Here is a 15383-nt window from a genome sequence, read left to right on the forward strand (position 1 = left end):
ATAATTGTGAAAACAAACATCTTGAAAAGCAATGAAGACTAAAGCAAAGACAGCGAAGTCAATAGCGCAAAGGTACATGGTACATTTAACGTACACGATAACACAGTAATTTGCCACACATTCATCAGCATGTAAAACAACTTAGCATGAAAACTATTTCCTTAGCAATCATTATATCCACGGGTGCGCTGCCGGTCTATAGTGTCCAACGGGCACAATATTTCGGCGATCATAAATGTCGCCATCATCAGGTGAACTGACGGACTGAGCTCCTGTGAACGTGCCGGCACGGAGATCCGTACGCTATGGCTGCTCAGAGGGAACTGGGTTCGGTCGCGGCGGCGGTGTCAATGTGGCAAGTCGTATATTGGTCAGACGATGCGTACCGTCGAGGATCGATGCCGTGAACACCAGAGGCACACTCGACTGATGTATCCGAGCAAGTCGGTGGTCGCTGAACATTGTTTGTCGGAAAATCACGCTATGGAGTATGAACGTACGAGGATTCTGGTACAGACGTCGAGATACTGGGACAGCGTTGTTAGAGAGGCCATCGAAATTCGCACCAATGACGACCTCATAAACCGTGACTGTGGCTATAATCTTAGCAAGGCTTGGGAACCAGCGATTGGGTTAATCAAGAGTAAATCGAGCAAACGTATAGTTGTGACAACCACGGCGGACAGAGCCATCACACCGACGTCATCTCAGACGCCGTCGCAATCTGTTCCACCGCGCGACCGTGGCGCGGGGCGCGGACGGCGGAGGGAGCGCGCCGCTGGCGGAGGGTATTTAAATCGGCCGCCGCCGCGACCGAACCCAGTTCCCTCTGAGCAGCCATAGTGTACGGATCTCCGTGCCGGCACGTTCACAGGAGCTCAGTCCGTCATTTCACCTGATGATGGCGACATGTATGATCGCCGAAATATTGTGCCCGTTGGACACTATAGACCGGCAGCGCACCCGTGGATATTTTGATTATCAAATACGCCGGGAGAAACTCAAGAATCATATTTCCTTAGCGACTAACTGTTACAGCTTGAGCAACCATAAGGTGAATATAAATGAAAATATAATATACAATTCGTACGAGGGATGAACACAAAACACAGTGAAACAATATTTTCTACAATGTGATCTAGACACATGCAGTAGCGAAAGCAGTACATTTAACATAAGCACCTTCTTTAGCAGGAATGAATTTTGAGTGAAATTACACATGACAAAAATACAGTAAAGTTACCGGTCACACGTTACGAAGTAAACATGTATATGTCATCGCACAAATAAGGCAAATATACAGCTTGAAATATGTGTACATGAATGTGAAATATTATCATGATTAACAAGCAGTGATGAAGTTAAGATTGTCAAGGGATAAAACATTCCCCACACTGGCTCATGAACGAGCACTCATAAATCTTGTACATAGTATGAAGGATTGTCAGATGCCTAGGATAGAATAAGTACACTAACGATGCACTACAAGTAGCAATCCTAGAAGTAGCTTGATCTCTGAAGCAGGCCCTAGGAAATCCTCTTTTGTCCATGTAGTGAGTAGTGCTGGAACGTATTTTCTATGTGTAGTTGTGCAGGTAAAAATGCGCAGGAGGTCAGTCCTGCAAGACAAGAAAAGAAATTCAAATATTCAGAATAAATGCAAGATTCCTTCTAAAATACATATTAGTGTGTAAGAAGGTGCATGTCATGGAGTCCATATACGAAATGTGAATGTGAATTGTACATTCATTTTTCAAATTTATTATTGTCAATGTCTATGTCTATGTAAAATCTATGTACTATTGTCAATTTTATGTGAAGATTTATTCTTGAAGGAGAACCATTTATGTATGTATGTGAAGTGCAACGTGACGGATGAGTAAAATACTCGCAAGTGTTAAGTGATACAAAAATAGTAAGGCCTGATAATAGTGTAGTGGCTGAGCTGTGATAAGAGTAAACGCTACAGCCTAGCGAAGTGAATACAGTGAGTGTGATGCGTGTGCGACGGAGAAATCAGAGTAAATCCGTACAACAATAAATTGATGTGTGAGGACCGCCTAACTACAATGCATGACGGAAAACAATGCTGAATCCTGCAGTGTAGCCCTTACCTCCAATTTCATTGGCAGAAGACTTCGTCCAGGTGCTACATGAGGTATTGATGTTCTTTGGGTTGAGCACTGCAGCTGAATCCGTCGTATCCAGTCTCCAGACTGGACGGCTTGCACAAAACCGACTTCATAAGCCTGGAGCGACATTACAGCGGATTCGCGGACAGTGCTACTTTTCACATGATGCTTGCGTTACAGTGTCGGGCGCGTTAAACAATGAGCTGCTGCTGCCCGTAAGTACAGAGAACAATGGGCAGCGTGTGGGGAAAGGACACCCTCTCAAAATTGCCAATGAACCATAAGCAAATGAGAAAAATATAGATGTATGTGAGATTTTTTTATGTGTATGAATTTGCAATGGACAAAGAAATGAAGCTTTGTAAATATACTTGTAGTAGCATAAGGGTATAAAACACCATTGACTTGCACCAAGTAACCAAACTATGAGCCCCAATGTAAATAAGGCTACTGTATATTGTCTCCCTAAATAAAGAGACTTATTTCAGACAGCATACAGTAGGGGTCCATTTGTGATGTACCTTTTGCCTTTCTTGCTTTTATGTTTTCGTTTTTTTTTTTTTTTTTCAAAGGCAAAAAGAAAAGATAAAGCAGTAGCCCAGCGCAGAGCCTGCGCCTACCATCATCTATTTTTGATTTTCAAATGTTAAAAACCGTAAGATGTTTTTCCTGTTCCTCAGTATGAGGAAGGACTCGCTCTCTGTAATGAACGAAGGCAGACACGTTATTTTAGAGCGAAATCGGCGGTAGCAATTTTGGTTGTGAGACTGACTAAAAAGTCTATATTCTTATGTGCATAGAAGGAAGAATATAGTATTATTTCACCAGTGAAAAATTATTTGAATCATCGTCTTAAGTATAAAAATATATAAAAACCCAAGAAGCCCACCTGTGTACTTCGGAGTTATTATGAAGATCCGATTACAAAAATAACAACGAACACACTCAAGATTATGTAGATCGATATGGCGATCAGACGTAGTATTATTAATTGGTAAGCATAAATCTACAACAATTTAGAGACTATTTCGTTTACGTGGAACTAATATGAAAAGATTCTTTACCCATTTACAGGCATATCTCAGACATGCGCTTGTTCAACATGCAGAAAAATTAATCTCATTATTTCCACATACCTAAAAATTTTTATTTATTTTTTATATTATATTATGATATCAGTTAGAGTAACAAGAATGTCAATCAGTATATAAGTTCAAAACTAGGTATAAAGAACATATAAGAAGCTGGGAGTATGAAAATAGCCATTCTACATTCGGCAAACACCTGATATAACATGGACATGAACCATCCAACATGGAACTAGACACGAAAGCTATTAGAGTGAATTATCACAACAAAAAGCCCCTGACATTACAAGAAAACTTTCACATACAAGGAGGCCTTGCAATGAAAAAGTAAGTACTTAATGACCAAATCCATATAAGCAATAACTTTCCAATCATGTTAGCCACTAAAAAAATAACAAATAGAAATCTGAAACATAACCAGAATAAGTAATGAATGAATCTTGCTCTCCTTCTTCTCTGTCTCTGTCTGTCTGTCTCTCTCTCTCTCTCTCTCTCACACACACACACACACACATATATTATATATATATATAGACTCCTGGAAATTGAAATAAGAACACCGTGAATTCATTGTCCCAGGAAGGGGAAACTTTATTGACACATTCCTGGGGTCAGATACATCACATGATCACACTGACAGAACCACAGGCACATAGACACAGGCAACAGAGCATGCACAATGTCGGCACTAGTACAGTGTATATCCACCTTTCGCAGCAATGCAGGCTGCTATTCTCCCATGGAGACGATCGTAGAGATGCTGGATGTAGTCCTGTGGAACGGCTTGCCATGTCATTTCCACCTGGCGCCTCAGTTGGACCAGCGTTCGTGTTGGACGTGCAGACCGCGTGAGACGACGCTTCATCCAGTCCCAAACATGCTCAATGGGGGACAGATCCGGAGATCTTGCTGGCCAGGGTAGTTGACTTACACCTTCTAGAGCACGTTGGGTGGCAAGGGATACATGCGGACGTGCATTGTCCTGTTGGAACAGCAAGTTCCCTTGTCGGTCTAGGAATGGTAGAACGATGGGTTCGATGACGGTTTGGATGTACCGTGCACTATTCAGTGTCCCCTCGACGATCACCAGTGGTGTACGGCCAGTGTAGGAGATCGCTCCCCACACCATGATGCCGGGTGTTGGCCCTGTGTGCCTCGGTCGTATGCAGTCCTGATTGTGGCGCTCACCTGCACGGCGCCAAACACGCATACGACCATCATTGGCACCAAGGCAGAAGCGACTCTCATCGCTGAAGACGACACGTCTCCATTCGTCCCTCCATTCACGCCTGTCGCGACACCACTGGAGGCGGGCTGCACGATGTTGGGGCGTGAGCGGAAGACGGCCTAACGGTGTGCGGGACCGTAGCCCAGCTTCATGGAGACGGTTGCGAATGGTCCTCGCCGATACCCCAGGAGCAACAGTGTCCCTAATTTGCTGGGAAGTGGCGGTGCGGTCCCCTACGGCACTGCGTAGGATCCTACGGTCTTGGCGTGCATCCGTGCGTCGCTGCGGTCCGGTCCCAGGTCGACGGGCACGTGCACCTTCCGCCGACCACTGGCGACAACATCGATGTACTGTGGAGACCTCACGCCCCACGTGTTGAGCAATTCGGCGGTACGTCCACCCGGCCTCCCGCATGCCCACTATACGCCCTCGCTCAAAGTCCGTCAACTGCACATACGGTTCACGTCCACGCTGTCGCGGCATGCTACCAGTGTTAAAGACTGCGATGGAGCTCCGTATGCCACGGCAAACTGGCTGACACTGACGGCGGCGGTGCACAAATGCTGCGCAGCTAGCGCCATTCGACGGCCAACACCGCGGTTCCTGGTGTGTCCGCTGTGCCGTGCGTGTGATCATTGCTTGTACAGCCCTCTCGCAGTGTCCGGAGCAAGTATGGTGGGTCTGACACATCGGTGTCAATGTGTTCTTTTTTCCATTTCCAGGAGTATATATATATATATATATATATATATATATATATATATATATATATATATATATATATATATATATATATATATATAAGAAGCCAACACACTCGAACACAATGAACGACACATTTACACATAACAAAATACACATACACACATGCACATGCACAAAACAAATGAAAAATTTCAAACCACATACACAAGCCACAAACAAAAGACGAAAGATAAGTACACATATACAGTTGACAACACTACAAACTGCAAAAACACACACACATGTTGGTCACAAAATGAAAAAGTGCAAGGGGTGTAAGGTGCTGTGTTGTGACAAATGTTGGTGAAAAAAACGCCAGAAATCGGCCAGCTTAAGAATGGGGACTAATGAACACATCCGCAACCGCACAAAAGGGCTAACAGCACTGAAAATCGTTAGTAACAGCGAACTATAATTTCACCTCACGAAAGTTTTGCTACAAATGCTGATTCTCATCTGAAAAAGAAGTAAAAAAAGATGACAAAGTGAAAAACAGTACTATAGTGCAATCACTACATAATACATTTATTATATGTATAAAAAGATACATGTATCACAAGCTACTTAAGATTCTTCACAAATAAAAGAAGCGAAACGCATATGACAATGAAAAAGCTGTCATTCATTTAGTTGCATATATGGAACACACCTACATGAATTTTAAAGCAACCAAAGAGTGACGGAAAACAGAACAAATCACGAAACTTCCTACCTGATTAAAACTGTGTGCCAGACTGAGACTCGAACTCGAGACCTTTGCCTTTTGTGGGCAAGTGCTCTACCATCTGAGCTACCCAAGCAAGAGTCACCACCCATTCTCACAGCTTCAGGTCTGCCAGTACCTTGTCTGAAAGGAAGTTTCATATCGGGGCGCACTCTGTTGCAGAGTGAAAATTTCATTCTGGATACATTCACCACACTGTGGCTAAGCCATGTCTCCGCAATATCCTTTCTTCCAAGACTGCTAGTTCTGCAAGGTTCGCAGAAGAGCTTCTGTGAAGTATGGAAGGTAGGAGACGAGGCACTGGCAGAACTGAAGCTGTGAGGAGGGGTCGAGAGTCATTCTTGTGTAGCTCAAATAGTAGAGTAGTCGCCCGCGAAAAGCAAAGGTCCCGAGTTTGAGTCTCGGTCCGGCACACGGTTTTAATGTGCCAGGAAGTTTCATATCAGTGCACACTCTGCTGCAGAGTGAAAATCTTATTCTGAGAACAAAAAACGATATTTTGCTTCTCTTCAGCTTCAAACAGCTTTTATCAATACATTACCTGTTTTCATTGTGTGCATGAAACAGAAAAAAATTTCTATAACAGAGCAGTCACAATAAAATTTCATACAGAAAATTATTATTTATCACATCGGCCTGTAAAATGGTCTACAATATAATGAAACCCTCCTTTATAAGGTATTGATTTTTTTTATTTTAAAATTAAATAAGAAAGTAAAATGTCGACGAAGGGAGGATACATTGCATTGCCAGCAAAAAGGAAGGATGCGCCGTCAGAAAAATGAGATAGAAGGCGTTGAGCTTTTTTCGGCAAAAAATTCTTTCTTTACTGATGCGAGTTTAGCTACAAGCCCAGACGTGGTCGTCGAAGCAGCAAATTGGTGAGTCGAGACTGTGTTGCCGTTATTTGTCAATACAAAGAAATAGTTTGCGTGTAATAATTACGATCGGACTTCGTTAAAAACATAAACTGCATGCTCGATTTATGAATGTTTTAATGTGAAAACGACAGCTCACTTATGGCGCACGATCATTGGTTCACCAAACTGACTTCTTACAACTAATGCAGGAGGCCAAAAAATATACAAAAGGCCATTTTTTATTTAGATGCACGGCTATGCCCTCAAGACTCATTTACAAAATTTAAGACATAAACGAGTAGTAATAGCCTTGTGTCCGTGATGATCTTTGACACTGTGTACTGTATCATTGGTCGAAATCGACCAATCGCGAGGACGCAAATTTCAAACAGAATTTTGACGTTCAAACGGGTGTTGTTTATGAACAGTTTATAATTTATTCAATTGTAGTGGCCGAGAAAAAGAAAAAAATGGCTTTGTTACAGTGGCAAGACGTTGTTTTTAACTGGGTGAGGACCATTGTTTTTCTAATTAAGTGTTTTTCGGTGTGTTAAAAGCTTGTGGGGAGGAAAGGTGTGTTGTTAGTGGGCGAATCGGGATGCGTTAAGACTAATTTTCCGTGTATAGTTACGTTGTAGGTGTGATTATGTTTGAAGTTTTTTTCGAGTTCTGTATTTGTTGTTACAGATTAACTGTGTATTTGATGACGTCGACGTCACATGTTTTACGAAGGGGGCCCGTGGAAGATTGCTGGCTAGGCTTCTGAAGCTAACGTAAGTTTCTTTTGTGTGTAACCGATGATAATTTTCTAGCATTAATTTCAGCACTACTAATTTTTTAGTAGTATGTAGGTCGTATCTCCACGTGTGTGCGTCAGTGGCTACTTGCCGTAAGGGAAAGAAAGTTATGATTGAAGCCAGTATCAAAACAAATAAAGGGTATTGGTGGCGCGACAACAAATGGGAATGTGAAAGATTGCGGTAACGATTGCTGTGTAGCGTAGCCTAATGTTTACCTTTGCATCATTTAACGCGTTTTACCTTGTTGTGGTCTTCAGTCCAGAGACTGCTTTGACATTTCAGGATTTAAGCTAGCTTCCTACTTCTGCAGAGTAGATATGGATGGCGGAGGAGTTGCCACATTTATCAAAAACTGCCATCAATTCAAGAACATTGATATTAATAAATTCTGTTTAGAGCAGCATCTAGAAGTATGTGCAACAGAAGTAGAGTTCCATAACAGATCCTATATAATAATAACTATTTACCGAGCACCTGCAGGAACTTATAATCTATTCTTAGATCATCTAGAAGCTCTTTTGGGTTATTTAACAGGAAGAAACAAAGAAATTTTGATTGCTGGTGACTTTAATACAGATTTTCTAATGCAATCTTCCAGTAAACATTCACTGCAGTTAGTAATGTTGTCTTTCAATCTAACTCACACTGTAAACTTTCCAACTAGGATCACTAAATCCTCAAGGACAGCCATTAATAACATTTTTATAGACAGATCAAAGGAACAAAATCATATCATAAAACCTGTTATAAATGGACTATCAGATCATGACATGCAGCTCCTTGTTTTAGATGTAAATTCTAAGCAGATTATCAAGACTGCTAAATCTGAGTACAGGAGAGTAGTCAATCAACCAAAAATTGAGTGTTTTAGAAAACTGCTCAAAGATATGAACTGGGAAGATGTTTATAGTGCTCATGACATGAATGAAAAATATAACACATTCATGAACAATGTCAGTACCATGTTTGAAAACTGTTTTCCTCTAAAAGTTACTCAAATTAAACAGAAGTCTATAATAAAACCATGAATTACACAAGGAATAAAGATTTCCTGTAAGACAAAAAGGAAAATGTATCTGTCGACCAAGAATAGCTCCAATGCTGATGATTTAGCTAAATACAAGGAATACTGTAAAACATTAGAAAAAGTAATTCAGACGTCTAAAAAAATGCACTATGAGAAGAAGATAGTAATGTCAGGGAACAAAATAAAAACAATATGGGATATAGTGAAATAGCAGACTGGTAGAACCAGAAAGGAACAGGAGGAAATAGCACTAAGGGTAGATGACACATCAGTAACTGATGGGCATAGTGTGGCAAATCTATTTAACAAGTACTTTATATCCGTTACTGATAGAATGGGACTTTCAGGATCAGTAAATAATGCCCTTGAATATCTGAAACTAGCCTTCACAAATAGCTTCAAGTACATGAATATATCACTCACTTCACCAAAAGAAATAACGTCCATAATAAAATCTTTAAAAACAAAGCATTCTAGTGGGTACGATGAAATATCAACAAAGTTAATTAACGCATGTTCTTGTGAGTTTAGTACAATTCTAAGTTACTTGTGTAACCAGTCAATTATAACTGGGACATTTCCCGACTGGCTAAAATATGCAGATGTTAAGCCTCTATTCAAGAAAGAGGATAAAGAGATACCATCAAACTACAGACCGATTTCACTTTTGCCAGCATTCTCAAAAATTTTAGAAAAAGTAATGTACAGGCAGCTGCTCAACCATCTGACCACAAATAACATATTATCAAGAACACAGTTTGGATTTCTGAAGGGTTCTGATATCGAGAAGGCTATTTACACCTATAGTGAAAATGTACTTAATTCATTAAATAACAACTTACAAGCAGCAGGTATTTTCTGTGATTTGTCGAAGGCATTTGATTGTGGGAACCACAACATCCTTTTAAGTAAATTAGAATTCTATGGTGTCACGGGCAGTGCTGCAAAATGGTTCAAATCATACCTCACTAACAGGAAACAAAGGGTGTCAGTGCAAGGGACTAGTGAATTAAGTCATCATCAGAATGGGAAGAAATTACATGTGGTGTCCCACAAGGATCCATCTTACGGCCATTGCTTATTCTTGTGTACATTAATGATCTCTCATCAGTTACACTGCCAGAAGCAGAGTTCGTTTTGTTTGCAGATGACGCAAGTATTGCAGTACATAGTATGTCAAGTGTAGTTCTAGAAAGATCTGCTAATGATATTTTCATGGATATTAATAAATGGTTTAAAGCCAACTCACTGACATTAAACTTCGAAAAGTCTCACTATATGCAATTTAGAACCTGTAAGAGGTTTCCACCCAGCATATGCATAAAATACGAAGAAGAGCAGATAGAAGTGGTTGACAGTCTTAAATTCCTGGGATTACAACTTGATAATAAATTCAGTTGGGAAGAGCACACCACAGAACTGCAGAAACGCCTTAACAAATCTGTATTTGCAATTCGAGTGTTAGCAGACATAGGCGACATAAAAATGAAAAAGCTTGCATACTTTGCCTACTTTCAATAATCCATAATGTCATATGGTATAATATTTTGGGGTAACTCTTCAAGTCAAACAAAAGTTTTCAGAGTCCAAAAGCGTGTAATACGTATTATTTGTGGAGTAAATTCACGGATGTCCTGTAGAAACCTCTTCAAAGAACTGGGTATACTAACTACTGCCTCTAAGTATATTTACTCATTAATGAAATTTGTTCTAAATAATATATCTCTTTTTCCAACAAACAACTCAGTTCATACATACAATACCAGGAACAAAAATGATCTGCACAATGACTTAAAAGCACTTACTTTAGTTCAAAAAGGGGTCCACTACTCAGGAACACTCATCTTCAATAATTTGCCAGTAAACATAAAAAATTTAATTACAAATAAAGATCAGTTTAAAAGAAGCCTGAGAGACTTACTAGTGGCCAACTCCTCCTACTCCATTGACGAATTTTTTAATAGAAACAAATGATGTATATATTCATACTATTAGTATTGTTATTTCAGCATTAAAAAAAAAAGACATGTTCCACATCCACGAGGATCTCCTCAGCACGGATCTATGGAACGTAAACTAATCTAATCTAATGCTGCTCTCCATGCTACTCTATCCTGTGTTAGCATCTTCAACTCCCAGTACCTACTACAACCTACATCCTTCTGAATTTGTTTATTGTATTCATCTCTTGGTCTCCCTCTACGATCTTTACCCTCCACGCTGCTCTCCAATACTAAATATGTGATCCCTTGATGCCTCAGAATATGCCCTACCAAGCGATCTCTTCTCCTTGTCAAGTTGTGCCACAAATTTCTCTCCTCCCCAATTCTATTCAATACCTCCCCATTAGGTAGGTATGTGATCTACCCATCTAATCTTCAGCATTCTTCTGTAGCGCAACATTTCGAAAGCTTCTTTTTCTCCTCTTGTCTAAACTATTTATCATCCCCATTTCACTTCCATGCATGGCTACACTCTATACAAATACTTCCAGAAACGACTTCCTGACGCCTTAATCTATACTCGATGTTAACCAATTTCTCTTCTTCAGAAACGTTTTCCTTGCCATTGCCAGTCTACATTTAATATCTGCTCTATTCGACCATCATAAGTTATTTTGCTCCCCAAATAGCAAAACTCATTTTCGAATCTAATTCCCGCAGCATCACCTGATTTAATTCGACTACATTTCATTATCCTCGTTTTGCTTTTGTTGTTGTTCATCTTATACCCTCCTTTCAAGACACTGTCCATTCCGTTCAACTGCTCTTCCAAGTCCTTTGCTGTCTCTGACAGAATTACAATGTCATCTCTTTTCTCCATGGATTTTAATTCCTACTCCGAATTTTTCTTTTGTTTCCTTTACTGCTTGCTCAATATACAGATTGAATAGCATCGGGGAGAGGCTACAACCCTATCTCACTCCCTTCCCAAACCACTGCTTCCCTTTCATGCCCCTTGACTCATAACTGCCAAAATTGTAAATAGCCTTTCGGTCCCTTTATTTGACCCCTGCCACCTTCAGAATTTGAAAGAGGATATTCCAGTCAACATTGTCAAAAGCTTTCTCCAAATCTACAAATGCTAGAAACATCAGTTTGCCTTTCCTTAATCTATTGTCTAAGATAAGTCGTAGGGTCAGTATTGCTTCACGTGTTCCAACATTTCTAAGGAATCCGAACTGATCTCCCCCGAGGTTGGCTTCTACCAGTTTTTCCTTTCATCTGTAAAGAATTCGTGTAAGTATTTTGCAGCCGTGGCTTATTAGACTGATAGTTCGGTAATTTTCACATCTGTCAACACCTGCTTTCTTTGGGATTTGAATTATTGTATTCTTCTTGAAATCTGAGGGTATTTCGCCTGTCTCATACATCTTGCTCACCAGATGGTACAGTTTTGTCAGAACTGGCTCTCTCAAGGCTATCAGTAGTTCTAATGGAATGTTGTCTGCTCCCAGGGCCTTGTTTCGCCTTAGGTCTTTCAGTGCTCTGTCAAACTCTCACAGTATCATATCTCCCATTTCATCTTCATCTGCATCCTCTTCCATTTTCATAATATTGTCCTCAAGTGCATCGCCCTTGTATAGACTCTCTATATACTCCTTTCATCTTTCTGCTTTCCCTTCTTTGCTTAGAACTGGGTTTCCATCTGAGCTCTTGATATTCATGCAAGTGGTTCTCTTTTCTCCAAAGGTCTCTGTAATTTTCCTGTAGGCAGTAGGCCTATCTATCTTACCCCTAGCGATATATGCCTCTACATCCTTACATTTGTCCTCTAGCCATCCCTGCTTAGCCAATTTGCACTTCCTATTGATCTCATTTTTGACACGTTTGTATTGCTTTTTGCCCGCTTAATTTTGTATTTTCTCCTTTCATCAATTAAATTCAATCTCTCTTCTGTTATATAAGGATTTCTATTAGCCCTCAGCTTTTTGCCTACTTGATCCTCTGCTGCCTTCACTACCTCATCCCTCAAAGCTAATGATTCTTCTTCTACTGTATTTCTTTCCCCAATTCTTGTCAGTGGTTCCCTAATGCTCTCCCTGAAACACTCTACAGCCTCTGGTTCTTTTAGTTTATCCAAGTCCCATCTCCTTAAATTCCCACCTTTTTACAGTTTCTTCAGTTGTAATCTAGAGTTCATGACCAATAGAGTGTGGTCAGAGTTCACATCTGCCCCTGGAAATGTCTGACAATTTAAAACCTGGTTCCTAAATCTGTCTTACCATTATATAATCTATCTGAAATCTCCCAGTATCTCCAGGCTTCTTCCATGTATACAACCTTCTTTCATGATTCTTGAACCAAGTGTTAGCTATGAGGTTATGCTCTGTGCAAAATTCTACCAGGCGGCTTCCTCTTTCATTCCTTACCTCCATTCCATATTCACCTACTATGTTTCCTTCTCTTCCTATTCCTACTACCGAATTCCAGTCACCCATGACTATTAAATTTTCGTCTCCCTTCACTATCTGAATAATTCCTTTTATCTCATCATACATTTCATCAATCTTTTCATCTGTGGAGCTAGTTGTCATATAAACTTGTACTATTGTGGTAGGCGTGGGCTTCGTATCTATCTTGGCCACAATAATGCATTCACTATGCTGTTTGTAGTGGCTTATCCGTATTCCTATTCATTATTAAACCTACTCCTGCATTACCTCTATTTGATTTTGTATTTATAACCCTGTATTCACCTGACCAAAAGTCTTGTTCCTCCTGCCTCTGAACTTCACTAATTCCCTCTATATCTAACTTTAACCTATCCATTTCCCTTTTTAAATTTTCTAGCCTATCTGCCCGATTAAGGGATCTGACATTCCACGCTCTGACCCGTAGAACGTCAGTTTTCTTTCTCCTGATAACAACGTCCTTCTGAGTAGTCCCCACCTGGAGATCCGAATAGGGGACTAGTTTACCTCCGGAATATTTTACCCAAGAGGACGCCATCATCATTTAACGGTGCAGTAAAGCTGCATGCCCTTGGGGAAAAAGTACGGCTGTAGTTTCCCCTTGCTTTCAGCCGTTCACAGTACCAACACAGCAAAGCCATTTTGGTTAGTGTTAAAAGGCCAGATCAGTCAATCATCCAGACTGTTGCCCCTGCAACTACTGAAAAGGCTGCTGCTCCTCTTCAGGAACCACACGTTTTTCTGGCCTCTCAACAGATACCCCTCCGTTGTGGTTGCACCTACGGTACGACTATCTGTATCGCTTATGAAAACTAGAACTGAAAGTTAAATTCAGAGGTAATGAAAGGCTTTCCACTTTGTGCTCACCTTACAAAAAACAAAATAAACTAAAAATCATTAATGGGTGTTGAATTATATTAATTAGGCAAAGTCCATATGAATTCACGCAGGCTAGGAAAAAATCTTACCTCCATAGTCTCGGACATTATTGAATTTAGCATATGTTAAGGAACGCTTATTTTTTTGTTTTCTCCAAAAAAAAATTATGCTCAGACGTACAGCTTTCCCAAAGATGACACTGTGCATGCCATTTTGAAAATACAAATTTTGGAAAAAATTTTAAAATTCTTGAAAAGTCCTAGATTTTTTTTTATTTATTTATTTATTTTTTAATAAAGACAATTGCTTTATGATTACAAAGAAATACTCCATTTGGACTTATCTGCCAAAGTTCTTTCACTATAGCATTCCAAACTTTTTATGATTTATGGAAATACCGTTTTTCTTCAAAAAAGGCCAATCCATAAAATTTTAATCCCCCCCTCCTCCCCCTCCTTTCTGTTTATTAATACCATATAGTCCTACATTCGGGTCGACAGAAGCGTCCGATCCCACCCGTCGTCTTTGACCTGTGACGTAAGGGTGTTGCGGTGTGTGCCCTCTGGTGGTATGTTCAGAGCTTTCGTTTGTGTGGTGTAATGGGCTGAGTTTGGTCTTGCTCATTATACAGAATTGTTCGAGTGTTTGCTGTGTTTGTAGTGGAATTAGTTTCAGTGAGTTAACGATTTAGTGGTTTTGTGTGGAGGTTAATTTAGTTTTGTTTGCTGTAGATTGTGTGGTAATTTGAGTAAATTAATCGGTTGTTGTTTCAGGAATGAATATGAAGGATAAAATTAATATCGCGCGTCTGCGAGAAATGATGAGAAATGCCGCGTTGAGGCTGATAAAGTTCTTACATCTGTTTGGGAAGTGTTTGATCCCAATTTACGGGATCAGGAGCTGCTGTTGAGCTATATAGGTTAGGGGAAGTTTTCGATCCTAATTTATGGGATTGGGAGCTGCTGTTGAGCTATATAGGTCAAGGGAAGTGTCATATTCCAGATGATATTGTGTTTAGTGGAATTTGGGGAGTTTTGTGTTGTCGTTTCTACTTTTTTTCCGTCGTTTTGCGTGGTTTTGTATGGGGGTGGGTGTCTAAATTTGTTTATGTTTCGTTTGTCCCCACCCAAAAACCCCCAATTTCCCGCGCTTGTCCCGTTAGTGTCATTAGGCTTTTTGTGGAACGTGTGTGTGTTTGTTTTTTGATGTGTTTTCGTGTTTATAATGTGTACGTAATGACTTTATATGCGCCATATGGAAATCATGGTTTATGGTCGTTTCCGCCATATTTGTGATGTCATTGGTCAAATCAGATGGGTGGGATCGGACGCTTCTGTATTTCCCTACATTCCCTGTAAAGGAGAGCTTCCACTTTTGAAATTTTTTCCATACATAAAACCTCTTTTATTATGACATAACAGGCTCATAAAATTCAAACATAGCCTAATTTAACACCATTTTAGTTTTGAAAGATGAGTAAGAGACTC

General features: G+C 40.2%; 1 protein-coding gene across 2 annotated transcripts in view; it reads left to right on the forward strand.

Moving 5' to 3' along the window:
• Positions 1–7171: 7171 nt before the first annotated feature.
• Positions 7172–15383, forward strand: part of LOC126262468 (girdin) — a 242450-nt gene continuing 234238 nt past the window's right edge. For both annotated transcript variants that reach the window (XM_049959128.1, XM_049959129.1), the window contains exons 1-2: positions 7172–7285; positions 7464–7549. In XM_049959128.1, coding sequence (XP_049815085.1) covers positions 7247–7285; positions 7464–7549 — 125 coding nt within the window. In that variant the 5' untranslated portion in view covers positions 7172–7246. The remainder of the gene's footprint in view (positions 7286–7463; positions 7550–15383) is intronic.

The sequence above is a fragment of the Schistocerca nitens genome, chromosome 6, assembly GCF_023898315.1.
Source record: "Schistocerca nitens isolate TAMUIC-IGC-003100 chromosome 6, iqSchNite1.1, whole genome shotgun sequence".
Taxonomy (NCBI): Eukaryota; Metazoa; Arthropoda; class Insecta; order Orthoptera; family Acrididae; genus Schistocerca; species Schistocerca nitens.